We start from the raw sequence: 25,865 nt of genomic DNA on the forward strand, positions 1-25,865 counted from the left end.
GGGGCCATGGATCATGGAGGGAAGGGGGAGGTCAAGGGCCGATGATTCGTCCGTCACATTTTTGGGAATTCTGTCATGGTGAACAAGACACAGGATCGGGCCTAGATCTTCGTAAAAGCTGTGAGGCGGTGCAAGAGGCCTGCTGATTGGTGCCAACAGCGGAAAACGCTGGGATCGAGTAGAAGGGCGAGGAAGGCTACGGGAGGTGGTATATATTATGCGCCGGGAGGATCTCTTGGGAAGTTGTAAATTCCATATTAAAGTAATTTCAATTCACAAGTATATTCAGTCTCATCTACGTATATTCAAAGTCTATTTTACACCGATAATATGGAGTTTGCCGTTTCCACTTCCGCTCTGCTGATTGTGCCAGTTGTGCTTCACTATGTCTACTCGCTGCTCTTGCGGTACTCTAGTGTAAGACGGAGTCAACAGTGTCAGACTACTACGCTCCCCGATGGCCCGGTCAAAAATAAATTCTTTGGCTTTGAGTTCATCTACAACATCATCTTCGGCAAGAGCGACGAAGACTACCTCGCCTCCACGTGCAGACTGTTCAAGCAGTTTGGCTCGACCTACTCCATGAAGAGCTGCGTCTGGCAAACCATTTTTACCAGCGACAGCAGGAACATCAAGAGCGTACTTGCCACGTCGTTTTCTGACTTTGAGCTGCCCAAGATGCGTCTCGATGCCATCTCTACGCTTCTGGGAACCGGCATCTTCAGCGTCAACGGTGTCTCTTGGTCACACGCGAGGACGCTGCTGCGGCCCTGCTTTGCCAACAGAGACAAGTCCGCCGTCACTACAATGCTGGAAAGCCACTTCCGAAGCTTTCTCCGTCACGTCCCGCAGAAAGGAGAGGAGGTGGACTTGCAGCCCCTGTACTTTGCCCTGACCATGGACTTTGCCACTGAGTTCCTGACGTCCAAGTCCTCCCACATGTTGGACGAGACAAGGTCACACGACAAGGAGTGGCAGTTCTTCGAGGACTACACTACCTGCTCGGAAGAAGTCATCAAGAAGATGTGTCTCGGCCCTCTGCAAGTCTTCCGCCTCAACCGCGCCGTGGACAAGGCCAAGAAGCGCGTCTTCAAGTACATGGACGACTTTATCGACGCTGCCCTGCAGCAGAGCGCCAGCGAACCGAACAAATCGTCACTATCGGAGCACAACGTGCTGACCAAGCTGGCCGGGGTGACGCCGGACCGAAAGTTCCTGCGCGACCAGATGCTGCACCTTCTGGTCGCCAGCCGCGACACCACGGCCAGCCTGCTCTGCAACCTTTTCTTCATGCTGGCTAGAAACCCCGCCGCGTACGAGAGGGTGAGAGCGGAGGTGCTGTCCGTCTGCGGCGACGAAGCCGCCACGCCACCCTCGCCAGAGCAGCTGAAGCAGATGGAGTACCTTCGCTGGTGCATTCAAGAGTGTAAGTGTTTTGTGCGACCACACATCAAAAAAAAAAAACAAAGGAGAGAATGCGCTGACAAAGGAGAGTAGCACTGCGCCTGCACCCTGTGATACCCACCAACGCGCGCGAGGCCACGCGCGACACGACGCTGCCGGTTGGCGGCGGCGAAGACGGCGAGGCGCCGCTGAAGGTCAGGAAAGGCACGTTGGTCGTCTACAACGTCTTTGCGATGCACCGGGACCGGGCCGTCTTTGGCGCCGACGCGGACGAGTTCCGGCCCGAGCGGTGGGCAGGCGGCCTGCGTCCCGGCTGGGGATATCTGCCGTTCAACGGCGGGCCGCGCATCTGCCTCGGTCGTGAGTTTAAAAAACAAAAGAGCGCCAAGTGAATGGATGGGGTTCAATACTGACCAACACGTGTGTAAAATAGAGCAAGTTGCGCTGCTGGAGACGCAGTACCTGGTGGCGCGCATGGCGCAGACCTTTCGGGCCGTGGAGTCGCGGGAGAGTCGCGACTGGGAAGAGCTTTTTGCCCTGGCAACGACTTGTAGACACGGGGTCAAGGTCAAGATGGAATGGGCGTGAAGTTTTTCGGCACGATGGATGCACTGCGTAATCTCGATGTGTTGGTCACTGTCAAGGCGGGCCATGTGGTCGGGCCGCGGGGCCGTTGGACGGTTGAGTGGTCCGATGCAATCTATATACGGATATGTATGTATGTATGTATTTACATCTGAAAATCCACATACGTTATGTTAATGCGTTATGTTTAATCTACATAACCGGCTTCCACATGCCAGTTTCGACGCGCATTACAATTCACCATCAGTCCTTTTTCACCAAAACCTCCACTTACAATAACCAACCACACATCCCCATTCTGTAATCATGTCTTCCACCGCCGGTAATGACGCTCCATCTCGGCCTGGACCCAACATCCTCGTGAGCGCAGCCTCCCGGCTTGCCGCCAACTACGTCGCCCCGTACCTAGACAGCCGCATCCCCGCATCTACCGTGCCCTTTGCCCAGCACTCCGAGATGCTCCCGCACCGGGACTCCCGGTGGTGGGGCTGGACGCACTACGGCATCTTTCTCCCGGGCCTTCCCGAGCCCTACCGCTTCCTCAACCTCATGACCTTCATCGGCGCCACCGGCACCGCCTGCTTCGACAACGACTACCTCGCCGCCGCGGACGCGCGCCACACGGCCACCGTGCTCTCCGCGACGGCCTACGGCGAGCACCACCACTACGAGGCGTACGACGCCGTCTCCGGCTGCGACTTTCGCGCCGACGGATCGCGTCTCACATGGGGTGCCGAGGACCTGGTGCTGGAGTGCGCGTACCCAGAATACAAGGTCGCGGGGCGCTTCGGTCACATGAGCGTCGATCTGGCGATCCGCACGACGGACCAGGTCTCGTACTTTACCAAGATGCCCATCTACGACCACTTTAGCGTGCTCGCTACGTACGACGGTACCGTCAAGGACGTCCGCGGCACGACACGCATCTCCGGCATGTGCACCGTCGAGTATGCGCGGTGCATCACGCCACAGGTGCTCGCGCGGCGGCCGCTGTCGCCGTCGCTCAAGCTGCCCGTCACCTTCTTCACCTACCAGATCGTCAACCTGGACGAGCGGACGCAGCTGCTGCTGACCAAGGTCACCGGCGCGGGCGCGACGCTGTGCCTGCTGGCGCACCTGCGGACGCTGGACGGGGGCGCGGCGCGGGTCTTTCCGAGGACGGAGCTCGAGATCTTGGAGTACGCGGACAAGCGGCTGGTGGATGACCGGGGGCGCAGTATGAGGGTCCCGAAGAGAATGCGGTGGACGGTGGATGATGACGAGGGAGCCAAAGTCGTGAGGCTGGAGGCGGATGTTGATGCGCCGTTTCGATACGGGCATGGACAGGGATACGTGAGCGCCTACACGTTTCAGTGTATATGGGGAGAGCGGTCGGTGAAAGGTACCGGGTATTTGGAATGGATCGACGTTGAAGGATAAATGGAATGGACCGTTTGCCATGCCGAAAACCCGATTGTGAATATTGGGCTTATTGGTGTTGTCAGCACTGAACGGCCATCTGTAAACTAATAGCTAAGTCGACGTTTTTAATAATTATGCGCACCTGGGAGATAGTCAGGAGCTACCCAAAAAACGAAAACTCAAGTGGCTTTCTTCAGCGGAATTTCGTGGGACTCGGGAAGTTGCACAGGGAGGCTCATGCCAGCTTCGATAGAGAGTCAGTGAGAGTGGTGTCTGAAAAGTGGCAAGAATTATAAGGCAGTTTTCACATCGTGATACAGTCACAAGAGACATTTTTGAGGGCCTAATATTAGCAACTGTTTTTATTTTTATTTTATTTTTCTATTCTTTTTAATAAAAAACCCCCCAATCAATACAAAAATAAGAGAAAGAAATCCAAGTGCTGGACCCAATCTGGTGATTTGTAACAGCGTTGTGCAGCATCGCACAGTCCTCGTACAATGATCCAGTACAAAAGGCCTAATAAAAAACTTCACCACCTCTGCGTCCTCCACCAAAGCCTCCTCATTTTTTGGGTTCTTTTTCTTTTCCGTAAACATAGACGACATAGGATAATATACAGGGTTCTTGCATGGTTGTTTGGGTAAAATTACCCGGTTTATTTTAAGTTTATGGTTATGGTTATGGTTAAGGTGCTGGTGTGTTGGCCAGCGCAAGGCCCAGGCTTCACCAAGAGAAAGGGTGAAGCAAGGTTTGGTGGGCATTCTCAAAATCTTTCAAGAAGTCACCAGGTTTATATAATGCGGACCTCCAAAAGGGCAGCACGCGCACGTAGCCTTCTTCCAGCAGCTCCAGGCGCTCTCGAACGACGCGCTCCCTTGCCACGACGTTCTTGACAAAGTGACAGCGGACTCGAACGTCGACCGAGATCTTGCGGCTGTGGGTGATGAAGTACTCCCCACTCTCGCCTTGCTCGAGGTCGTAGTCATCATCCTTGCCTGGCCGATACGGTACCCAGTTCACGTATCCCTGTGGGAACGACCCGTCCGTCTGGCGCTCGATCCAGAGGAAGGTCGGGTACCTGGTGGCACCGGGGGCTGAGATCCAGCTGACCCGGATGTGGTAGAAGGCGTCAGCGTCGCCGGTTTTTCTCGCCACGTCGGAGGGCATGATGGGGCCAGAGTCCCAGCAGCCCTGCAAGACGCCGTTGTGGGTGTAGGGCAGCGTCTCGCGGGAGAGGCTGCTTCTGAAGAAGGCGTTCACCGTCAGTTGGCGGTACATGTCTTCCATGGCCTCCAAGAGAAACTGCTTGCGGGCCTCGGCCAGTTCGGTGGCCTGGGCCCTGAGACGAGCCTTGATGGCCTTGGCACATTGCTTGGCCTTGCGGCGGACGGGGGACAGGCACCAGGGGAGAGTGGTCGCAACGTTGCCAAGCTGGGCACCAATGGTGGCGTCGATCTCGTCAAGCTGCTGGCGAAGGTTGATCCGGACTCGGTCGACAGCGGTGAAGACCGAGATATAGTATTGCTTGAGGACCTCGTCAATTGGACCAATAACGCGGTCACTGGTTGAGGGACGATTGAAGACATGATATCGAATATTAGAGAGTCTATCAAGTTCCGTCTGAATTTCAGGGCCGGGCATAGAAGGGTTCGAGCCAATGCGAAGAGCAATGCCGTCACAATCGAAGATCTCGATGCAGTTCAAGGGTCGCTTCGTAAAGACCCTGGCGCGATACCCGCTCGGGGTTCTGCGGAAAGTGGTCACAGGCAGCATAGCCATTGGGTCAGTTAAGACGATGGTTGCCTGCCTAAGAAGCTTTGTTGGGTTGGGGAGTGATGGTAAATAATGAGTTGGGGAGTGATACGTAAATAATGAGTTGGGAAGTCAGAAGGCGATCAGAGAGTGATGTTCGGAATGGATTCCGAAGAGAAGATTCAAATCTGGGCATCTGAGGAGAAGGTCTTGAATATATACTGTCCATTGAAGAGCAATGGAGCGCGCCGTGAAGACTGGGTTCGGGATGTTGGGTTCGGGGCATGTTGGCGCCGCCGTCAAAGTATAAAGTAATAGGAATAGCTGAGACTGGGGCGACGTTGAAGTATAGGCATAGGGGATTGGCTAAATGTGTTCAGTTCTAAGTGCTTGTCCTTTAATAGAGTTCAAGAAATTACTGTTTAGAAACGTTGTCCAATGTAAAATACGTCCAAGTTGGCGATGGAGGCGCTTCTTTTAGCTGGCGCGCGCCTTAACGCTGGCTAGTAGCTTTTGCATACGGTTATGCTTCGTAGTCAGGAACAAATTGAAAAAGGTAAAAAAAGAGGCCTAAAACAGAGTGTGAAGAACACGAAAAAGAAGAACAATTTCAGAACCTTGAGACATGCGAGGCAGAGCAGGCAGGAACGAAGCAGTCTACGGACAAACACAGCCATGATGCAGGGGAGTTATACCAAGAGGCGGGTTATGGCCGACACCTACATAAGCAAAAAAGACACGGCTTTGCGGCGGTAATAAAGAGTTCCAGACTTGGCAGTGTGTCTCACAATTTTTAAAAAGAGTTGTTAAAGATGAATAGCGAATTGAATAGTAGATTTTCTATTCTTGGCAATCAGGCAATCTGGCAATCCGGCAATCTGTGGCAGCCGCGCCCATAGTTCATTGCTACCCACTAATCGAAGCCATTTCGGCGATATCAAGCGCTGTTGCAATGCCACACAAATCTCCTTCCTCCTTTGAGTCTCGCCGTCTCCGAGCCCCCCCCGTTTGCCATCACCATCAACATCTCCATTAACATCACCCATCATATCACCATCACCCATCATATCACCATCACCCATCCCCATTATATCGCCCATTTGCTGTCGCTTTGTATCCCCCTTCCATCGACACCCATGTAGCCTTCGCAGTTGTCCGGCATGCCTATTAGTATGAGCGCCGCGCGAGTGACATCACTGAATCCCGACAAGCAAGGCCATCGCCATGTTCGAATCCACCCGGAATGCTCCCTATGCGGCTGCTACTTCGACGTTGGCGAGCCCATGATAGCCTGTAAGCAGAGCAACTTCCGCCTAAACACCGCCTGTCTCAACGCTGGCTGCAATTCTCCCCCTCTACTAACTCCCTATGCAGTGCTCGGCGATCGCTTCCACCCCACGTGTCGAGTGATCGATGCCTCGCTATTTCCCATCGCCATTTATTGCAACCAAAAGCCCAACACCCCCTGGACCTTTTGCCAGCTGCCCAAATGCACTAAGTGCGCTGCTGAGCTGGAAAGTATTACGGTGCATCAGGACTGCTTCCAGATGTTTCTCGAGCAAACAGCGACACATAAGCGCATCACGGCATACAATCTATGGCATGCCGCCCATGCCCGTTACCCGTGGCGTGGGTTTTGGCCCCTCCCAGTGACCATGTTGGACGAAGACGCCGTCAACTTTGCCATGGCGCATGCTGCCACACACTGGCAAATACCTCTGGCTATGCTCCCCTATGAATTACTACTGGCCATATGCGAAAATCTCCAACACAGTGTCTTTTGGCGCTATGTTCTCGCCAGGGAATTTGTTCGCAAGCTGATAGCCAAAGCTAATGACAAAACCTCAACAACAACTACACTGTCACAAATAGCGTCTTGGAAGCGAGGCTCTGCACCCAAGATAGCAACGCCTGATGCTGGCTCCTACTTTCGTCTCACCATCGACTCTCGCGGACTTCAAGAGATTGAGCGGCTTGTCGATATTCCAGCAAGAAGCGCGATGCGGAGCGAGGCGTGCGCCTACGTAGTCGATAGCGTCCAGCAGCTCGGCGAAATCTCAACATCTTTCCAGGTTTGAACCATCGTAAAGCATGCTGTACAGGCTACAAACTAATCGACTTATTAGCTTGGACTCGCTCGGCTTTATCCGCCTAGTAAGGGAATGCGGCAGCTAAGATCGTGGGACACGCCTGGGCCGCCTGTCCCACCCGACCACCAGTTTTCACCAGACCTTCAACCAATATGTCCACGTTTAGGCACGATTGAAACTCGACATTCCTTTGGAATCACCTTTTTCATATCGTCCGGCACGATCGCGGCAATCCATGCGCACACTGAGCAAGCGCCGTCAGCTTACTCTTGCTTCCTGCGACTGAATCCTGTCAAGAGGAAATGGGTGGCTTGGATATTTGTACCGATACACGGTGGGATCGACAAGTTCGGATTTCGTACTCCGCTGCTGCCTCCTGGCGCAACCTTGCCCCCGTTCGCAGGCAGCCTGCTGGTAAGTAGGCCTTTGTGTAACAGTGCCGGTGCAGGACCACGACCTGAATTGTGTACAGCTTCACATGAAGATTTCCGGAGAAGTTGTGCTAGGCCCTTATATGCACGACGGGAGGGATTTGTGGATGGAGGATGATCCTACTACCCTGATTCACGGCATATCCCGAATGGGCGCTGTGTATCCACTGGGGACGGCACCTCGAAATGAGGAGGGGGAGGAGGAAGAGGTATTTTACCAGAACCCGATGAACCTGTCACCGCCGTTTGAGCACGCATACTTTTCGTATGCAGAACTGGACGAGGTGGTGTACGTCGAAGTCTATCACGACAAGGCACTGCGCATCTGCCGCGGCGTCGTTGTCGGGTATAAGAATGGCGGGGCGAGGGCGCTCGGCCAGTGCCGCATTGGGGTCGATGCTGTGCGAGTGTATGAGCGGCCATTGTGCTTCTGTTACAAAACGACCAAGTATCTGCGGCACGGCACACGCGTTGAGCGGGACAGCGTTGAGATCGAGTGCCACAGTCAGGCGTATCATGACCATGCAGAGGACGGATGGACGTGCTGCAAGTTTCCCAGCCGGCTGGAGTGGTGGTTTACGAGCGAGGAATCACGGATCTCATTTACACCGGGCAGGGAGGGCTGCAGATGAGTGCAGGTGAGGTGCAGGTGCATACGGCCTAGGTATGCAAAGGAGTTTTTTGAACTTTTGGTCTGGCATCTTGAATACCCACATCGCAAGTTTACGGCTGATCTTTTATCTTCCCTGTTTCGGTCATGCTCCGGTTTCGCAGGCTACCTATTAGAGGAAGCATATGCCCGCGAACATGTGCAATGCTGTAGCACGCTTGCAGCATTTGCCCGCCTGACTCATTACCCTGATATTTTAGTATCGAGCAACAACCAGAGACTAAATAGTACACCACACGAATCTGACAAGCCGCTCTTTTGACAGCACCCGCAACTAGTGGAGAGTGAGTGGCCTCGGAGGGGTCATGACTGCCTATTTTGGTGCAGCGCGGGGCACCTCGGTGGTGGGCGCGAAAAAAAAAAAAAGGTTTGATAAGAAAATTCTCACGGCCAGGCGGCTTCACTTGTTTCTCTCTTCCTTTCCTTTCTTCTTCTTCTCCTTCTCCTCCTCTCTCGGGCATCTTGCTCCCACCAGCCTATATCCATATCATCTAGACAGCCTCAGTGCACTCGTACTCTGATACCACTGCTCTTTTCACGTTCTGTACTTCTCACCTCTCCAACCGCCACCTACCCCGCCAGTGACGCCTTCGTTACCCGACAGCTCAAACATCAATTCAAAATGGTCGAAAAGCTCTACGTTACTTACAATGATGTGAGTGCTCCCCATTGAAGACGGAGCAACTTGGGTATTGCATAAAATCACCAATGCGATATTCTTTTGTGTTGCAGCCATCTACCCTATTCCGCCCCCTCCCCCCCTCTCCCTCCCATGCTAACCCACCCTCTTGCAGGTGCACAACCTGTGCAAGGAATCCGCCGAGCGGCTTCTCGCCGACTTCCAGCCGCAGCTCATGATCGCCATCGGCGGCGGCGGCTACATCCCCGCGCGCATCCTGCGCTCCTTCCTCAAGCAGCCCGGCTCGCCCAACATCCCGATCCAGGCCATCGGCCTCTCCCTCTACGAGCAGCTCGGCGAGGACCCGGACGTCGAGACGCCCGGCACCAAGGTGACGCGCACCCAGTGGCTGGACATGACCGCGCTCGGCCACATGCAGAACCTGGTCGGCAAGCGCATCCTCATCGTGGACGAGGTCGACGACACGCGCACCACGCTCGAGTACGCGGTCAAGGAGCTGGAAAAGGACGTCGAGGAGGCGCGCCGCCGCATGCCGGACGGCGATGCCCAGCCCAAGACGCAGTTTAGCATTTTCGTCTTGCACAACAAGGACAAGGCCAAGAAGGGCAACCTGCCGGCGGACATGGTGCCGAACAGGTATCATGCGGCCCGCACGGTGGCGGACGTCTGGATCAACTACCCCTGGGAGGCCATGGATATTGAAGAGCACGACCGAAACTCGGAGGCTGGTCGCAAGTAGACGCGTGCGTGTGTGTGCGCTGTCTTGTTACGCTAAAGTGCCATGTCCTCCTGAGCGGATGCAAAAGTTACGAAATGATAATCGAAATAGACAAATGACGGTACGGGTAATACGATCTACGATACCTAAGACATCGAAACAAAAGATTTACGAGAAGAATAATATAAATGCGAGGAGCTGGGCTTTGCAGGGGGTAGGATCATCTGGAGCAGTCTAGCCTCTTTGATCTCTTCTTCTTCGCCTCGAAATAGAATCCAAATATAGCTTCATGAGTTTTCATGTCCGTTTATCTTGGCTCGTCGTGATACAGCACATGTCATCTCGTTACGCAGCCTTTGCCGAGGCAACGCCCCGGAAGATGTCCGCTCGCTTCCAGCCACCAGTCAGACAGCAGAAAACAGCGTCGCACAGCGGACAAGGGGACATCTGCGACAATGAAGGGCCTGTGATCGTTTGCTGTGCGAGGAGGGGTGTAGGCCATGCGTTTCATGGGCGGCGCTGTGCGTTTTCGGCAACGTCGTTTGCGGTCAATGTAGCACGGCGTGTTGCAGATTCGGCGATGGGCAGCCCCATCGCCGAACGAGGGGGGAGTGCACGGCGGAAGTCATCATTTCCGAAGGGGCGCCGGTGAGAAGGAGGGGAGTTTGCTTCGGCATGTTGGCGGAGCGAAAGTTGACCAAGAAGGGGTGATGTTGAGCGGTCAGTCGATCGATACCCAAGGAGATGGATTACTTTGACAGACAGTCAGACATCATCTGCATTTTGTATCTCAGGTCAATTCTATTCCACAGGCAACGAACGGGGCGTGTCTCTCGACTGCCCACTTGTCTATGTAGCTATCCGGCATGTCTGCCTCGGCCATGTATCAATGTGTCGTCTCCATCTAACGCTGAAATGTGAAATCTTGCCAGCCCAGAAAACGCCAATGTATGCTCCAGTCAAGTATATACCTCTAAATAATTGAACCGCTCCCGCTTCAACCATGTCTCATCCCCCACTTGTCCCTTCGCGCTGGTGCTTCTCCTTGAGCCTCTTCTCCTGCTTCATGAACTCGCGGATGCCCACGGGAACATGCTGGAAGACGTCGTCGGTCCAGAGGTCCTTTGCAATCTTGGCATCCCCCACCGCCACGCCAGCCGGCGCCGAAGCCACCGTTGAAGGAGAAGCAGCATCATCAGGAAGAGGACCGCCGCTGCCACCCGCGACGGCGCTCTCCGCGAGGCGGGCCTTGGCCGCGTTGGACGCCAGCGTCCACTCCTCCATCTCCTCGCGGAACAGGTCCCACACGCAGTTGACGCACCCGCTCATGCAGCAGTTGTCCGGCTCCTCCGGCCGCGGGGGCACGCGCACGCCGCCGACCGTCGTCGCCCGCGCTAGACGCCCGGCCGCCCGGTCGGCGCGCTCCGCGGGGCCGAGCAGCCGCGAGCCGAAGATGACGCGTGCGCGCTCCGCGGCATCGGAGGGGGAGGAGCCGGAGTAGGCGGTGCGCGACGCGATCGTCTCGTACGTCTTGGCCGGGCGGCCGCCACTGGTGGTGGGCACTGCTGCTTCCGAGAGCGTCGGGGCGGCGGAGGAGGAGGTGGGAACTTCTTCGGCCGTCCGCGCGGTGGCGGCGGCGCCGTAGGGCGTGGGATCTCGGAGGAGGATGTCGTAGTATTCGCCGCGTGGTTGGCACTGCGGCCACGGGTCGGTCTTGGTCGGCGATGGTGTCGTCGTGGTCGTGGTTGTTATCCTCGTTGTGGCCGAGGCAAATGCTCGCCGGAAGGTGGGCGATGAGCGACAAAGTCGGCACGCTCTCGGCGCCAATCTGGAAGGCGCCGACATGACCAAGGGAAGGATTGTGCTTCGGCCACGAATATTGCGGGCTTCTTGTCCGGCCGGGCGCGAAGAGGACGAAGAAAACGAGGTTTGCTCTATGCTCGGCTGTGATCGGGATGATGTCAGAGTACAAGTTTGCTAGTGCGTGGGGGGCGAAACGACCACAGTATACAAAGAGTTGTTAGCTTAGACCCTTGTGCAGGGTGTATCTAGGCTGCAGAGAGTGAACTTGATCCTGTGCTTTTAACTTGTTGAAAGTGGTTTGAGTCAAACGAAAAAAAATTGCATAAAAATAATATCCTGCAAGTATTGAGTGGCTGGTTTGCTTGCTTGCACATTGACATATGATATTATCTGGATGCACCCGAGAGGAGCGACGTGATGCACTGACCTAGCCGAGCCTGCTATGTCTTCAAGCAATCAAATTAATAGTAATGGTGACTATCCTCCTTCATCTCACCATGACTTTCAATCGGATCGCAGTCTATGGCCACCGCGGCTGAGCCAGCACCGCCATCGTCGGGGCTCTCGCCAACTCTGGGGCGCATATTACAGTAGTGCACCAACGGTCTTCCGACATTAGCATGCTACTGACAAATGTTGCAACGAGTAGTATTGATATGGACAATGAAACCTTTGTAATAGACTCGCTCAAAGACATTGATATTGTCATGTAGGTTTTATACTACCTTGGAAACGATCACTTAGCAGATGCTCAGTATTATCACCCAGCTCGTTAGTCGGACCTGAAGGGATCGCACGCCAGCATGGGCCCATCAGGGCCATTCCCAAGACGCGCGTTCAACTGTTTGTGCCATCTGACATGTCGCATGAAATGGATGAACAGGGTTTGAAAATTTCTGTACTGAAGCTCAAGCGGGAGGTGGAAGAAACAACAAAAAGTGCTGGGATCGCGATGACTCTGGTGCGCCTCGGCTACTTGGTTGAATCATGGATCCGAACGCCGCAAGTACCCTCCAAAATCTCAAACTTGTTTATTTACTATACTAATTAATTTTGAATAGCTTGCTGGGACTTGATTATGCTAGAAATATGCTCTTTTTCGGTGGTGATAGCCAGCATCAGCATTTGCTCTCTGGTAGGCCAACTGAGCCTCTTGTATCAACAGACAGCAAAAGTACTGACAAGGGCAGCACACTAAAATATGTCGGGAGGCATATGCTTCCTTGTTCGCGTCCAAGCCCGTCTCCGAGCTTGCTGGTAGAAAAATCGGCATTTCAGAACTGTCACCCACGGGCGAAGACATTGCAAAAGCGTTAGAAGCCAAGTATGACGAGAAGCCAGAAATATTTCACCACAGTATACAGAAGATTGATCGGGACATCGACCTAGCGCTAGACAAGTCGAGTCCTGCGGCGGCCGTGTGGTACTATCGCAGGCTCTGGGGAGCAAGGAAACTTATTCAACTGATAGGAAGTGACATCTGGACAGTTCCAGAATACACAAAGAGAGTCTTGATGAATTAGTGGTCCAGGGCAAGATGGAAGCATACCGCGACATTTGAAAAGGAAGCAGCCTAATAAATGTCTCTTGAATCAATTATTTAAAACTCTGTTATCTTCTTTTAAAACTGTTTAAAATACCCAGAAGAATCACTACTCTCCCATCAATACAGACTTTCCTCTTTGGGCAGCATGAGGATATCCACTTTTTTGTTTGGCGCCATCAAGGACGCGACTGGTCAAGACCGTTTATCTTTCATCAACACGCGATTTCGACAAATACAAGCCGGAATGACGAATATCGAAACTGTATTATAAAAATCCGCGCATCATTAACCATCCACTGAAATGGATGAGCGATCGCCAAAACGACGGCGAACCAGCGCTGCCGCAGACGTGTCGAGCCCCAGCCATGAACAGCGCACATCACCACGGTCGCGACGGCGCCGGCCATCGTATGCCTCGCCAACCAGAGCCAGCATGATGCGCCATAACCCTCAAATAATAGAACGCCGAGAAGCTGCAGCTGCGGCTGAAGCTGCAGAAGCTGAAACGGCTGCTCAAACAACCTCAGCCCGCGAACAACAAACGGCAGCTCCCCTTCGTCAAGCCCGCGGAGGGATCCTTGCACCACCAGGACAGCAGCAACAACAACAGCCGCCACAAATCAAGCCTACGAGAACGATCACAGCGCCGCGAACCGAAACAACGCGCTCAGAGGAACTAGAAGAGCCCACCGTTGAACTCGTGCCCAGGACAGCCCGCCCTGCCCAAGTCACTGGCCTCGCCCCCCCGCCCGAGCCGGAGCTGCCACCAGCCAGACCAGACCCAGTCACATCCTCCCCGTCCAGAGGCATACACAACAGCCCGTCACGCTGGAGAACAAGAGCAAAGCAAAAATCTTCACCTCTCAAGCAGCCACCGATGCGACCCGACCATGGGGACCAGCCAAGCCCGGTGCCGACGCCCCACGCACTCCAACGCCGACCGAACCCGCCTGCCGCAGGGGCCGCCGATGACGAGGAACGCCCGCGCGACACGGCACGTCCCGACCCTGCGCGAAACGTCTCTCTGCTGGACCCTGATAAGGTCAAGGAGAGGAATGCGCTGCGCGACGAGCTTGCGCAACTGCAGAGGGACCTGGAGATGGCGACGCAGGAGAACGCACGGCTGCTCAGCACACAGAACACGGGGCGCTACACCGCGCCGGGAAACAAGGATAAGATCCTCGATCTCCTGCGGCGGTCGCTGATACCCGCGGACTCGCTGGCGCCGGCGCCGCAGTCACAGCAGCTCATGATGGCGGCGCTGAACCCCATCGGCCTGTTGCCCTTTAGCAAACCCGTGGCCACGCTGGTGCCGGACACGGAAGACGGCAGGGACATTGCGTCGCACCACCCCATAGAGATGTCAGCAGAGGAGGAGCTCGCCTACCTGAAGGTGTTTAGCCCCTTCGACGTGACGTCGAGCGTCGCCGCGCTGCCTGCCACGCGCGAGCACCCATTCCGCCAGCGGCGCATACTCACGCTGCGGGACAGGGAGCGGCTGTTTCAGGCGCGCGTCGAGCTCATCGTCAATCCCATGACGCTCGCCATCCTCGAGCTGCGCGTGCTGTCGCTCGAGCCCTCCGCGGCTTCCGAGCTTCGGTCGTTCGTCGACACCGTCTGCGGCGGCGGCCCGTGCAACAGGAGCATGCAGCGCAATGTGGGCATGCTCTTCTGGGCCATGGCCGAGTGGCGGCGCGCGGCCGTCGAGCGCGCGGAGGCGTGGGCGCGGCTCGACGCCGAGGTCCTCGCCAAGGGCGGGCCGGCGCAGGCGGCGGCGGCGATGCGGAGGCAGGCCGAGCAGACGAGCGAGAAGGTGGCGCCGCCGCCGCGAGAGGCCGTCGTACTGGGCGGCTCCGACCTGCGGTACCTCATGGGCAAGCAGGCATACGACATACCCATAGAGTCCGGGGGCAGTAAGCGGGACAATGCGCATATACGGCTGGAGTGGAAGATTTTCTTCGACTGGACGGGCGAGGCGGAGAGCAAGCTCGCAGTGTTGGAGGGCGTACCTGGAAAGTGTAAGTCGTGTTTCCTCTCTTTGTCGCCATGAATGTTGTGCTGACTGCATATCTACAGGGAGGAGAGCCGATCGCCGCGGCAGCTTGGGCAAGCTGGGCGGCCTGTTCCAGGATCTGGTGCGCGGGAGCGAAGATATTGACGTCGCCGCGCGCAAGATCGCAGCCTTGCTGGTCGACGCCGCTGTTTAAATACGACGCCTTTATAATGGGATGCATACACATGAGGAAATGACATGAACGGCAGGCGCATGTACATCTGTTTGGGCTTTTTCGCATTTTTCGTATTTTCCTATTGGGTCCATCACCGCTCAGCTAGGTTGGGCTTCTTCTCTTGGTTAATGGAACGGGCCAGCCCAATATAGTAATTCAAGGGCGAGTCTTTTCGACACCATCACTCTTCGCCGAAAGCGCACAAGCTTTCCCCTTCCACTGCATAATCCTTCCCATCATTAGGTGCCATGTGACTAGCTCTTGTAGTCGCGGCCAGCTCTTTCACGGGTCCCGGCCGGGCCTGATCTCTCCATTGCTCTCGAAATCCCCCACCCCCCCTTTTATTTTTACATGTTGCATTTGCAGTGCTTCGTCGGCGTGTTCGCTTGCTGTCCCATAATGGGTGAAGGTGGCAAAAAGGATGGCGATTGTATTTAGTCGACGTCGACGCCGAGCTTGCGGAGGTCGACCTTGGCCTGGCCAATCTCCTGCATTAGCTCCTTGTGCGCCTCGGGCACGTCATTGAAGGTGAGCACGCCGAAGCCGAGACGGAAGAGGAGAAGCGCGCCGAAGGAGACGAGAGCCCAGAAGGGTAGCTGTGTGTGCACGCGCGCTCGGTCAGTCTCTTTTCAATCCTGCGACTGGGAAACCGGCTTTGGGGGGGGGGCTTACGACGGGGACGATTTGCTCCTGGACTAGGGCGGGCAGAGGGATCAGCTCGAGGTAGAGGGCGAGGTAAAGCTATTCGAAGAAGAGGTCAGTCAGTATAATTGCCAGCGTGGCAGAACGACGGGAGAGGAGGATCGTGCGCAAGCGAGGGGTGGGCGTTGCTGTCGTGTGTTTTGCGCGGGAGAGAGAGAAAAAAAAACGTACGGAAGAGACCAGGAGGGCGAGGGAGATGGTTTGCTGTGCGCGCGTCATGATTGAGGTAATGAAGGACTGTAGTTGGCTGCTTGAGGAGAAAAAGAAATGATTAAAAAGTAGTTAATCTGGTGACGGGGAGGGATCACCAAAGCTCGAGCTCTCGTGGGGGAGACGTGTAAGGAGGCTCTAGCGCGCCGATGTCAACCAGGGGCGCATTATTATGTCAGCAACTTTGGGTGATGGCCGCTGCCCAAGGACGAGCTGAACGATATATTCACGATGTCTGCTTAAAAACAAAAAAACCCAAGAAGATGATTGATACTATTTTGTAACTACCTTTAATGTATTTTTTTTTTCATATTAGAAATGACAGCTCCCAGCTGCTGAGTGCGCAACGTTTCCTCAGGCTCATATCCAACCTCCAACCGTCCGGACAGCAACTTCCCAAGCTGCGATGCAGCACAAAAATGCTACCAATCATTCCGGGAGAGTGAGTGAAATTAATTAAAAGATATGTAAAATAGAGCGGCCAACTTCACACAGAGGGCGAAAAAAAAAAAAAAAAACCGACGACACCAGGCCAGTGTTTGGCTGGCAACCGTGTTGCCAAATAGGAACCCGGCTTGTAGACATACCATTTTCCCATGTCAGTCGTTCAATAGCATAGGAGCCACAGATAGTTGACGATTCATTTGCCCGCGAGGCGCCATGAACGGTGCCGACATGCCCCTAATTCCTCATGGTCTTATAGGCTTTACGAGCTGGCTGCAGACCAATCCTCCGGCGCCGAGAAAGTGGGGCGGAGCCGGGCTATTGCTCCGATAGCTTCCCGATGGAGCTCCGTTAATCGGGACGAAAGCCTTGCTCACCGGGTACCCGTCCCTCCCAGCCTTGGGCGCCACGACGCCTTCTCACACGCTATTTATTGGGGCGGTGAAATCGGGTTTGGCGAGGCCATTTTCCTCGAGGATCCCCGCGGGGATGAGCCTCTCCGCATCCTATGGCTCAGACACTTAGGCCCTCGATGCTCTTCACTGTAAGACATGCATGCTGTCACTTTTCAGTTGCCGTGGAGGATGTCTCCATGAACCCACCGTGAAGGCAGGGCGGAGCCCTCGAGGTGCTCATAACAATGCGTCCAAGTATCATGTTTAGATTGGTGAAATCACCTGTAACGTACTTGTGCTTTTCGGGTATGCGTTTTTTATATGTTTTGCATCTAGACAAAATATAGTTGTCGTAGTTTTCATGATGCAATATGCTAGAATATGCTAGTCTTGTGATAATGCCGTTCAAGTCGTATCCAATTTCTTTGATGTGTAGCCAAAATATGCGACATGCCTTCATTCTCTGTGATGGTTGTTGGCCATGCTGTGCAAATGCCAAACAAGGGTATAAAACGCCGAATATGCCAACCGCTGTTGAAAATGTGAGATCAAAAAACAAAGGAAAGTAAAAGAAAATCACCAAACACTCATTAAAACCGTGCGCTAAACGTCAAGCCCCGAAGAAGAGAAGATGAACCCCGTTTCACCGAAATTATCGGTTTACTCGCGCCAGAAGCGCCAGCTCTTTCGGCGCGTCGCCTGGTCCTCCCCTCGACGATGCTTCTCCCCGTGGAGGTCGTCCTCGAGGTGCAGCCGGTACCGGCGGACGCTGCCGGTGTCATCGTCAAACGACAGGTGCTTCTGATCGGGCACTAGGCAGTCGGGGACCAGGTGCTTGCGGACCCAGCCCTTGACGCCGCGGCCGGCCGCGTCTATCGCAGCGTACTCGAGACGGCGGGTGCTGTCGCTCGTCCAGTAGTGCGTCGTCTGCGGCGGCGGTGATGGCGGCGACGGCGCCACAGCGGCCGCCCCCTCAGGCTCGGCCAGCTCGACGAGATCGGGCTCCGGGAACTGCACGTAGCCGACGGGCTGTGACTGCGCGTACGACCGGACCTTGTACGGTGGTTGTTGCTGCTGGATGCCGATGCCGATGCCGTTGCCGTTGCCGCTCGAGTACGTGTTATACGAGCGGGCAGATCGCCGCGTAGAGGGCCGCGATGATCGCAGACGCGGCGGGTTGGAGGCGGACGAGTTTCGCCGCGTCACGCTGCCCGAGGGCCGGCAGCCGTTGGACGTGAAGGTTCGCGGGGAAGGGGGCTCGTAGGACTCGTAGCCCGAGTCTTGCCGCTGCATGATTGAAGCTTCGAAGGGGTCAAAGTCTCGCTTGTGCTGCTGTCGTTGCTGCGCGTAGCAGTCGGACTCTGTGCGGGGTTCCGGCGGCTCGACGAGCTCGATATCGTTGAAGCTGTAGTATGTGGTGTCCGAGAGGGCCGGGCTGGCGCAATGTTGACGGTTCATGGCGGCACACTGTGTGGGTGGTATGTCGTATATATGACGAAGGGCGTACAAGCTTGTTTGCGGCGTAGGGCGTAGTGTTGTGGCGAGGGGGGTCCAAGGTGGGAAGAAAGGAAGCAAGGAAGAAAATGGCGATCGTGGGCGAGAGTGAGAGCGTAGGGAGGTGTTGTATATATACAATAAGGATGTTTTGAAATGGCGGATATGATTAGAACAATTTCGAGTGAATGCCTGTCGGTGCAGGGGGGGATGTTATGTCGTGAACCAATGACAGCAGGAAGCCCTGACCTATTGAAGCGAGATGACGAGCGAGAAGGACTGGGTTTTGCAAAGCGGTCTGTACACCCCCGACGTTCCAGGATCAAAACGAAACGGCCCTGCCTCAGCAACGGGGAAGAGAGGTATAATGACCCGGGATTATTGGGGGGCGGGTATCAAGGTGAGTAATAGGAGGTTGAGGTGGTTCCCAGGGCCAAAAACCACAACAAAGACCAGGCGGGTGGGCGCGTATTATTATTATTCGGATAACAATAAATACAGCGTCAAGCTGCAGCCCAAGGTATCCTTGTGCCGGGTTCGCCCACGGGTAGACAAGGGTTGGTGGTCGTTGGGATGGGGATGGGCTCAACTGAAGTGGACCTGCGCAAGTCGGCGGTGAGCAGCAGGAGGCAGGTTGACGCCAAGCAGAGAGAACAGTGGACAACAAAGCCAGCGCGCTGAATACGGAGTGAAGTGACCAACTAGTTAATAACTAGCCGTCCGAGTGGGTAAGGTGTGCTGGCCGCGGGAAGCCGATGATGCAGATGCGGCGGCGTGGGGGACGGGATTGGTAGTAGTTAACGTTAGGGCAGGAGAAATATTAGGTAGATAGTTAGGCGTAGGTGCGTGCCTGGGGTCTGGGATGGGACCGGGATGTGATGCAGTAGCTTGACGAACAGACGGAGAAAAAGGATAGGCGGTAAGTGGCAAGTTATGTATGGGAGAGATGATGAAAGAAACCGGTAAGCGATATGGGACGGTGTTGTGGGTGGCTCGGCTGAAAGAAGTTATAAAGAAAGAAAGGCTGCAGGCGGTAATAGTGTTGGGTGGTGTTGGCAGTTGGATTCTCCAATTCGTCTTTGGCCTGTTAATAGCTCACCTCCAGAAAAGAGAGAGAGAGAGAGAGAGAGAAAGAGAGAGAGCTATGACCAAGCAAGTATGTATTGTTGTTGTTCGGTTCGTCTTGTTGGTCAATTCGCAGCTATGTAGCTTTGCGAGATGCGGCGAGCGGAGGAAGCCCTTCTTTCTCTTTTTCGAGTTTGCGAGTGACAGCCTGTTCCGACTGCAAGGGTCTGCGCCACTGATATTGACCTCACACCACCTTTTTTTTATTTTTATTTTTTTTTGTCCGTCCCCCTTTCCCCTCGTTATTCGTACTCAGTCTGGAGTTTTGTGGCGATGCCAGCCAACCAATAGGTAGGCTCGAGTCGGGGAGGGGCAGGTGAGCACGTTGCAGCAAAGCCCCCCCAGGCTGGCGCTGGCGGTGCGGGCAGATGTGGTGATCAAACATGGTGAGCCCGCTTTTCGGTTGTCGTTGGGCATCCGAAAGGGCTGCCTGGCTTTGGCCTTGCATACAGTAATGCGGGAGAGCCTGTGCGGGATGATGCTGGTAATACTAGCAATTGGCGGTTGTGATTTGGTGGTTGTGAGTGGTTTGCGTTTGTCTCGCAAGGCCGGGGCTGGTCCACGCGAGGTCATGCGCTGCTGTACTGGTAATAATAGCGGGCGGCTCCCCGTGGCTTGCATACGAGGGAAATCGTAGCCGATGTCGCTGCTGCACTGGGGATTGACAGAAAATGCGAATAAAGAAGGCGACAAAGTGCTCTTCCATCATAATAAGAGAGAACCTCTTCATCTTATTTATACTGCACACACCACACACCATACACCATACACCATACACCATACAACACACACCATACACCACACACCACACACACCACACACCACACACCAAAAAGAACTACCAGGTCCAGCGAATAAGGTACTGCCCTGGAGGGGGCGGGAACTAACTAACCGCTGCTGCTGCTTTGCCCCTTTGAGTCGTCGGCGCGTGAACAATTCAAAACGCCTCAGCGCCGACGCTGATCCATCATGTGATGGATGCTATGTACGAAAGAAGACCGGGTGAATGTTACCGGTACCTACAATGTCACTCCCGCACTGCGCCGTGTCTCGATGTCTCAATGTCTCGATGCCGAACCAAGTACTGATTTCGCTTGGTGCTTTTCTTTAGTTGTTAGGCCCATCACATGCAACCGTCTTTGTTCTGTTCGTGCACGACCTGGGGAATTCTTACTCTCACATGGTGTTTAAAATTGGTTTTCAAGACTCTGTGACTTGGGCGGCCCGGATATGCCACGACACTGCCACTGCCAACTGGACGGATGAGCTGCGTGCCGCCAAACTACTTGCAGCACATCAAACAGCATCGCCCGAACATCAAGGCCCCAGACGTACTTTGCACAGAAAATGGCGCCGTCACATACTCAGAATGGAGCAGCGGCGAGCCGCTGGCTGTCTGGAGTTCTCCCACACCCCTGATCAAACGACATCGGCTTCTCCATGACCTGGCCGATTTCCTACTACAGCTGTGGACTGTGCCGGCGCCGCCCACCACCACCGCTACGCCAGCACCAGGCTCCTATTCCAGCTGGCTCACAGGCAGCCTAGACCGTGGCCTCCGACGAACTCTCACCGGAACAGCCAGGTGAGGGGATGCCATCGACTACCTTATTATGCGATCGATGATTCCAAGGTATGCCCAACAGTTTGACGCCTATCCCGGCGTCGACTTTGCGCATGGGGATTTGAACGCGCATAATATTTTAAAGAGCCCCGACTTCCACTGAACCGGGTATGTGCGATGTTATTAAATGAGGCTCGACTTCATTGTATATTCTAATGAATATGTTAAAAAAAGTGTGGTTGATTGGGATTGGATGCATCTGGCTCCGTTGTCTGCTATTATTCACCATCCGCGGTTCATGGCCGACATCCACGGATGGAATAATGCTGATGTGGTGGATGGCGACAACTTTGCCGAGGATCGTCTGTACCTCGAAAATGCCATCAAGAGCAGAGAAGTCTCCCAGAAACAGCGTCCGTTCATTTCAACACTGCTGACTGGCTCCGGGGCGCGATTGTTTTTCCAGTCAGCGTTTCGCTTTAGAGATATCCACAGGAACTTTGTGCTGTTGCATTGCCAACGGACAGAGGCTAATGCCACGGCTGCAAAGTTGCAATTAGATGCCGCCCTTTGTCTGTATCCGGAACTCGAATGCATGGAAAGGACTCGGAGTGTTCAAAACATCCTAGAGGATTTGTTATCACTAATAATGAACACATGCATCTGTCATTGTACAAGGAGTATCCGTACGTAACGAGGGAATACTCCGGCGGCGGGGTTGGTCAACAGACGAAAGCGCCAACTAGAGAATACTTGCAGGAAATGTCCAACAAAGGACTATGTACATACACAGATCAACGTACGGGTGCACTAGCCAAGTCACATCCATGTTCCCTTCCCGAGGCTTCACAACAACTAATCCCTAGCACCGGGAATAGCTGCCCAATAAGTACTGAACGCTCATCAGGCGCTGAAAACAAAACAAGGCCGTCACCGCCACAGAGGCCGAGGCCGAGGTGCTTATTACTCGTAATCAGTAACAACTTTATCAAGTCATTCAGCGTCTCCTGTCCACACACACATTACAGAGGGCTGACCACTCACCGGACGGCGTTCTACGCCTCATGCCCTTGGTACCAGTTACACTCCGCCTCCCGCAACCGGTGTGCTGGCCTCCGCCCGCGGTACACTGGCAAAATAGTCACAGATTCCAGGCGGTTCACGCAGACAAAAAAGCCTCAAATTTAGGCTATTGGATCACCCGTACTCAATGTCAGACTCGACCCTGGCGCAACCGTGGAGCCACTAACACGTCGGGCCGCTGCCACGCCATCGTCAGGCACCTACGTTAGTGTCGACGGTGGACGAGAAGTTGACAACTGGAAAGGGAGTTTTTCGGTGTCACAGAGTTGTGCTCAATGAGGGGCCGCTCTTGTCTTCTGGTCTACTAACAGTCAGTAATCAGGGCTTCGGAGGGCAGCCTCAAGTCGGTGCTGGTGCCGGGTGCAACATGGTGCTTGCAGCGACATGACATGTGCTGTCTCATTGTCAGTAGGGAACTACGGTAGTATGCACGTAGACCCTTGCCACTGCTCCGTGCCCAAATGTTGTCATCCAGAACGCGCGTGTCACCCGAGAAATTTACTCACGCACTGATGATGGGCGCTCGGCTTGTTGGAAGGATGAGGTGGCATGTGCCAGTCAGTTGTGTGCTCTGCGCCGGCGATGCGCAGGCGTCGTCATCACCCCAGATGGTCTTGACGAGATGGCCTCTTTCCCCTCACTAATTTGAAGACTACAGGTAAGAGGAACTCATGATTTTTTTGAGGCGACTTTGACGTCGCGACAGACGTAGATCGCCTCGTTCTACGCCACTCCGTCATTCGCGACGTGCCCCAACACAACGTCATATGGCTTGAAAGCACACCCTTTTTCAAGAAACAAATTGAAAAGAATAGAATCACATTTATTCTATGGCAACTACTCTCGTCTACGCACCATGGCAACTACTCTCGTCTATGCACCTTGGCAACTACTCTCGTCTATGCTTGGCAACTACTCTCGTCTATGCCAACACCGTCGACCTCTGACTTGCGCTTCTGCGTCTGCTCAGCCAAAATCTTGCCGAACCTGCCCCGGCACGCGTCGTGCATGGTGTCCTTGACGCCCTGCCAGTTCTCGCGCACCACGTCCATGGTCGGCCGCGAGAGCACCTCGTCAATCTCCTCCAGCGTCAGGTTCTTGGTCTCGGGCATGAAGAGGATCTGGTAGACCTCGCCGATGACCGCGATGCCGCCGTAGAAGCCCAGCGTGAGGCCCGTCGTCGTGAACGCGTCCTTCATGGCGCTGAAGTTGTAGGTGACAATGAAGGAGACGAGGAAGAGGAGGGCGCTGGAGGTGGTCATGCCGTAACTTCGGAGGTAGGTGGGGTAGACTTCGGACGGGATGACTGCGTAAAACTTGTCAGCATGAACTTCTAAGAAAAACAGTCAAGCAAAAGAACAACGCCGACTGCGGCGCAGGAAGACATACCCCAGGTCAAGCAGGCGTATGAGCCGAAGAAGCCCATGTAAATGATGAGACCGGCGAGGTAGATGCCCTCGGCTGCTTTCAGGTTTGTGCTCGGGTCAAATCGGTTGGCAACGCCAATGAGGAGGAGGCCGATGAAGAATCCAGGAAGCATCATGATGGCCCAGAAACGGCGACCGCAAGTCTCCATCAGGAAGATGGCGGGGATCGTGCCCAGCAGAAGGGATCCGCCGCCGACCAGGGACATGTAGTTTGCCTCCTCCGGACCGAAACCAATCTGATTCATTAGCACTGACATGTAGTACATGACAGCGTTGACGCCCGTGATTTGACCCAGGACGATCATGGTATTGGCATAGACAAGCGCACGACGAGCGCGAGGCACGCTGTTGGGGAGGTGTTAGTAGATGAATAGGAGCTGGGGGTTGATGATGTGTGGTGGAGGAGGCTTACGTGAAAAAGTCCATCCAGGGATAGTTCTTGTTCTTGGCGCCTTCTTGGACGGCAACCACTTCTTCCTGGACGGAGCATGCCATGATGTAAAATTCTTCCTTTGATTCCGCGTCGGCGAGACCTCGAATCCTCTTCCAGACCTTGAAGGCTTCGAGCTTCTTGCCCTTGTGCATGAGATAGCGAGGACTCTCCGGAAGGAAGAGCATGCTTCAAACGTTTAGCATTTGGGTAGTTTTTGCGAGGAAAAGTGATTCTTACCCAAAGAACATGATGGTCGAGAATAACAGAGAGGAGCCTAGAATGTAGCGCCAGTTGCCAGGGACCTTGAGGAAGATGGCGGCCACCGCGTAGCCTAGGACCTCCCCTAGGGCGATGTTGAATTGGTACAGGGAGACCAGATTGCCTCGAATGCGACGTTGGACCGTTTCGGCGACGTAGACGGGCACCGTACCGCCCTCCAGACCGACACCCATTCCGAGGATGACTCTGGCCGCAACCATCATGCCTGGGGGGTGAGTTAGAAAACGACCAACACTTTCGGGCTCTTTATATATATCAAAGCATACCAAAGTCCATCGAGCCAGCTTCGAGAGCGGCACCGACGGTGTAGAGAAGAATAGAGATGATGATGGCCCATTTACGACCAAAGTACTCGTTGGTCGGCGACAGGATGAGCGCGCCGCCGACCGCGCCGAGCGGCATGCCGGCGTTGACCAGGCTGTTCTGGCGCTCCGTGAGGCCCAGGTCCTTTGGCAGGTACAGGTTCGCGCCGGAGATGAGGCTCTGGTCGAGGCCGGACAGCAGGCCGCCCATGCTGGCGAAGGCGACCAGCAGCCAGGTGAAGTGCTTGGGGTTGGCAAAGTTGATGTGGAAGAAGCCCGTCTGCAGCCCGCCGGCGGCCTCGAGCTCGCGCTCCATGTCGGCGATGAAGCCGTCGACGTTGGCGGCGGTGCTGGGCTGGACCTTTTCGAGGGCGTCGATCTGCGGCTTCTCCATGTCGGCGGCCACCGAGGACGAGGACGACAGCTTTCTGTCTTGCTGAGCCATGATGAGAGACAGCGGCGACGCGGAGGAGGAACAAGATTGGCGAGAGGGAGAAGGAAAAAGAGCGGACTCCGGGATGGGGTCAGCAAAGGGAGGATGTTGGTACTAATGATGCTAAATAAATTGGGATGCAGTGTTGCATTTATACAGGTAACGTGAGCTGCAGGTCTTGCAGCGGGCCGTATGCGCCGGCGACAATCCGATGTTCGCTCATGGTCGCTTCTCTCCACATCCTCAACGTGCCTGGGGAAAACTTGGTACGTGCATCCCCATGTCCGGGGCTGCCGATGCATGCGGGGAGACCAGAAACTTCAACGTTCGAATGAATTGGTCCGGCAGGAGGCCATATCAGTTATCGCGACCTTGCTGGCGTCGAGCGCGGAGAGCCGCACCAACTACATCCCCCAACCCATCCAATAGGCTTTCGTGCCTCCGTCGCCCGGGACCGACAAGTTGGGAAAAGCGTGGCAAGTGATGGTCGAATGAGAGTCACGGCAGCGCCGATATGGCGTTTCCTTTGTTGCTGGATTTAGACAGACTAATAACGCAAGCCCTCAACCATCTGCATTCCATCCAGTAGCCCGTCCACCCGTCCCCATCGAGAAGTCGACTAATAAGTGGCCAGTGCACCCGCTAATTGTGTTTCCCACTCGCAGGCAGGCAGCGAAACGATGAGAGATTTTGTTGCGATTCC

General features: G+C 54.8%; 10 protein-coding genes across 10 annotated transcripts; 5 read left to right on the forward strand and 5 right to left on the reverse strand.

Annotated features, from left to right (window-relative positions):
• Positions 1 to 330: 330 nt before the first annotated feature.
• Positions 331 to 1,992, forward strand: ISF_02655 (Cytochrome P450; the record flags this gene model as incomplete). The annotated part of the gene is made up of 3 exons (XM_018846261.1): positions 331 to 1,426; positions 1,498 to 1,764; positions 1,838 to 1,992. 3 exons carry the CDS (start codon positions 331 to 333, stop codon positions 1,990 to 1,992), a joined length of 1,518 nt encoding a protein of 505 aa, XP_018706968.1.
• Positions 1,993 to 2,295: 303 nt separating this feature from the next.
• Positions 2,296 to 3,408, forward strand: ISF_02656 (hypothetical protein; the record flags this gene model as incomplete). The annotated part of the gene is made up of 1 exon (XM_018846262.1): positions 2,296 to 3,408. One exon carries the CDS (start codon positions 2,296 to 2,298, stop codon positions 3,406 to 3,408), a length of 1,113 nt encoding a protein of 370 aa, XP_018706969.1.
• Positions 3,409 to 4,116: 708 nt separating this feature from the next.
• On the reverse strand, positions 4,117 to 5,172 carry ISF_02657 (hypothetical protein; the record flags this gene model as incomplete). The annotated part of the gene is made up of 1 exon (XM_018846263.1): positions 4,117 to 5,172. One exon carries the CDS (start codon positions 5,170 to 5,172, stop codon positions 4,117 to 4,119), a length of 1,056 nt encoding a protein of 351 aa, XP_018706970.1.
• A 1,145-nt stretch (positions 5,173 to 6,317) lies between these two features.
• On the forward strand, positions 6,318 to 8,298 carry ISF_02658 (hypothetical protein; the record flags this gene model as incomplete). Its single annotated transcript, XM_018846264.1, has 4 exons — positions 6,318 to 6,438; positions 6,520 to 7,217; positions 7,272 to 7,649; positions 7,708 to 8,298. 4 exons carry the CDS (start codon positions 6,318 to 6,320, stop codon positions 8,296 to 8,298), a joined length of 1,788 nt encoding a protein of 595 aa, XP_018706971.1.
• Positions 8,299 to 8,958: 660 nt separating this feature from the next.
• ISF_02659 (xanthine phosphoribosyltransferase 1) lies at positions 8,959 to 9,715 on the forward strand (the record flags this gene model as incomplete). The annotated part of the gene is made up of 2 exons (XM_018846265.1): positions 8,959 to 8,991; positions 9,131 to 9,715. The coding sequence occupies 2 exons, from the start codon at positions 8,959 to 8,961 to the stop codon at positions 9,713 to 9,715; spliced, it is 618 nt and encodes a 205-aa protein (XP_018706972.1).
• A 987-nt stretch (positions 9,716 to 10,702) lies between these two features.
• ISF_02660 (Oxidoreductase-like protein) lies at positions 10,703 to 11,539 on the reverse strand (the record flags this gene model as incomplete). The annotated part of the gene is made up of 1 exon (XM_018846266.1): positions 10,703 to 11,539. The coding sequence occupies one exon, from the start codon at positions 11,537 to 11,539 to the stop codon at positions 10,703 to 10,705; it is 837 nt and encodes a 278-aa protein (XP_018706973.1).
• A 1,869-nt stretch (positions 11,540 to 13,408) lies between these two features.
• On the forward strand, positions 13,409 to 15,250 carry ISF_02661 (hypothetical protein; the record flags this gene model as incomplete). The annotated part of the gene is made up of 3 exons (XM_018846267.1): positions 13,409 to 13,451; positions 13,505 to 15,061; positions 15,120 to 15,250. 3 exons carry the CDS (start codon positions 13,409 to 13,411, stop codon positions 15,248 to 15,250), a joined length of 1,731 nt encoding a protein of 576 aa, XP_018706974.1.
• Positions 15,251 to 15,705: 455 nt separating this feature from the next.
• Positions 15,706 to 16,192, reverse strand: ISF_02662 (dolichyl-phosphate mannosyltransferase polypeptide 3; the record flags this gene model as incomplete). Its single annotated transcript, XM_018846268.1, has 3 exons — positions 15,706 to 15,867; positions 15,944 to 16,012; positions 16,145 to 16,192. 3 exons carry the CDS (start codon positions 16,190 to 16,192, stop codon positions 15,706 to 15,708), a joined length of 279 nt encoding a protein of 92 aa, XP_018706975.1.
• A 1,490-nt stretch (positions 16,193 to 17,682) lies between these two features.
• On the reverse strand, positions 17,683 to 18,480 carry ISF_02663 (hypothetical protein; the record flags this gene model as incomplete). The annotated part of the gene is made up of 1 exon (XM_018846269.1): positions 17,683 to 18,480. One exon carries the CDS (start codon positions 18,478 to 18,480, stop codon positions 17,683 to 17,685), a length of 798 nt encoding a protein of 265 aa, XP_018706976.1.
• A 4,707-nt stretch (positions 18,481 to 23,187) lies between these two features.
• ISF_02664 (plastidic glucose transporter 4) lies at positions 23,188 to 25,174 on the reverse strand (the record flags this gene model as incomplete). Its single annotated transcript, XM_018846270.1, has 5 exons — positions 23,188 to 23,594; positions 23,678 to 24,060; positions 24,128 to 24,334; positions 24,386 to 24,632; positions 24,694 to 25,174. 5 exons carry the CDS (start codon positions 25,172 to 25,174, stop codon positions 23,188 to 23,190), a joined length of 1,725 nt encoding a protein of 574 aa, XP_018706977.1.
• Between the last annotated feature and the right edge of the window lie 691 nt (positions 25,175 to 25,865).

Source organism: Cordyceps fumosorosea (assembly GCF_001636725.1).
Source record: "Cordyceps fumosorosea ARSEF 2679 chromosome Unknown scaffold_4, whole genome shotgun sequence".
NCBI lineage: Eukaryota > Fungi > Ascomycota > Sordariomycetes > Hypocreales > Cordycipitaceae > Cordyceps > Cordyceps fumosorosea.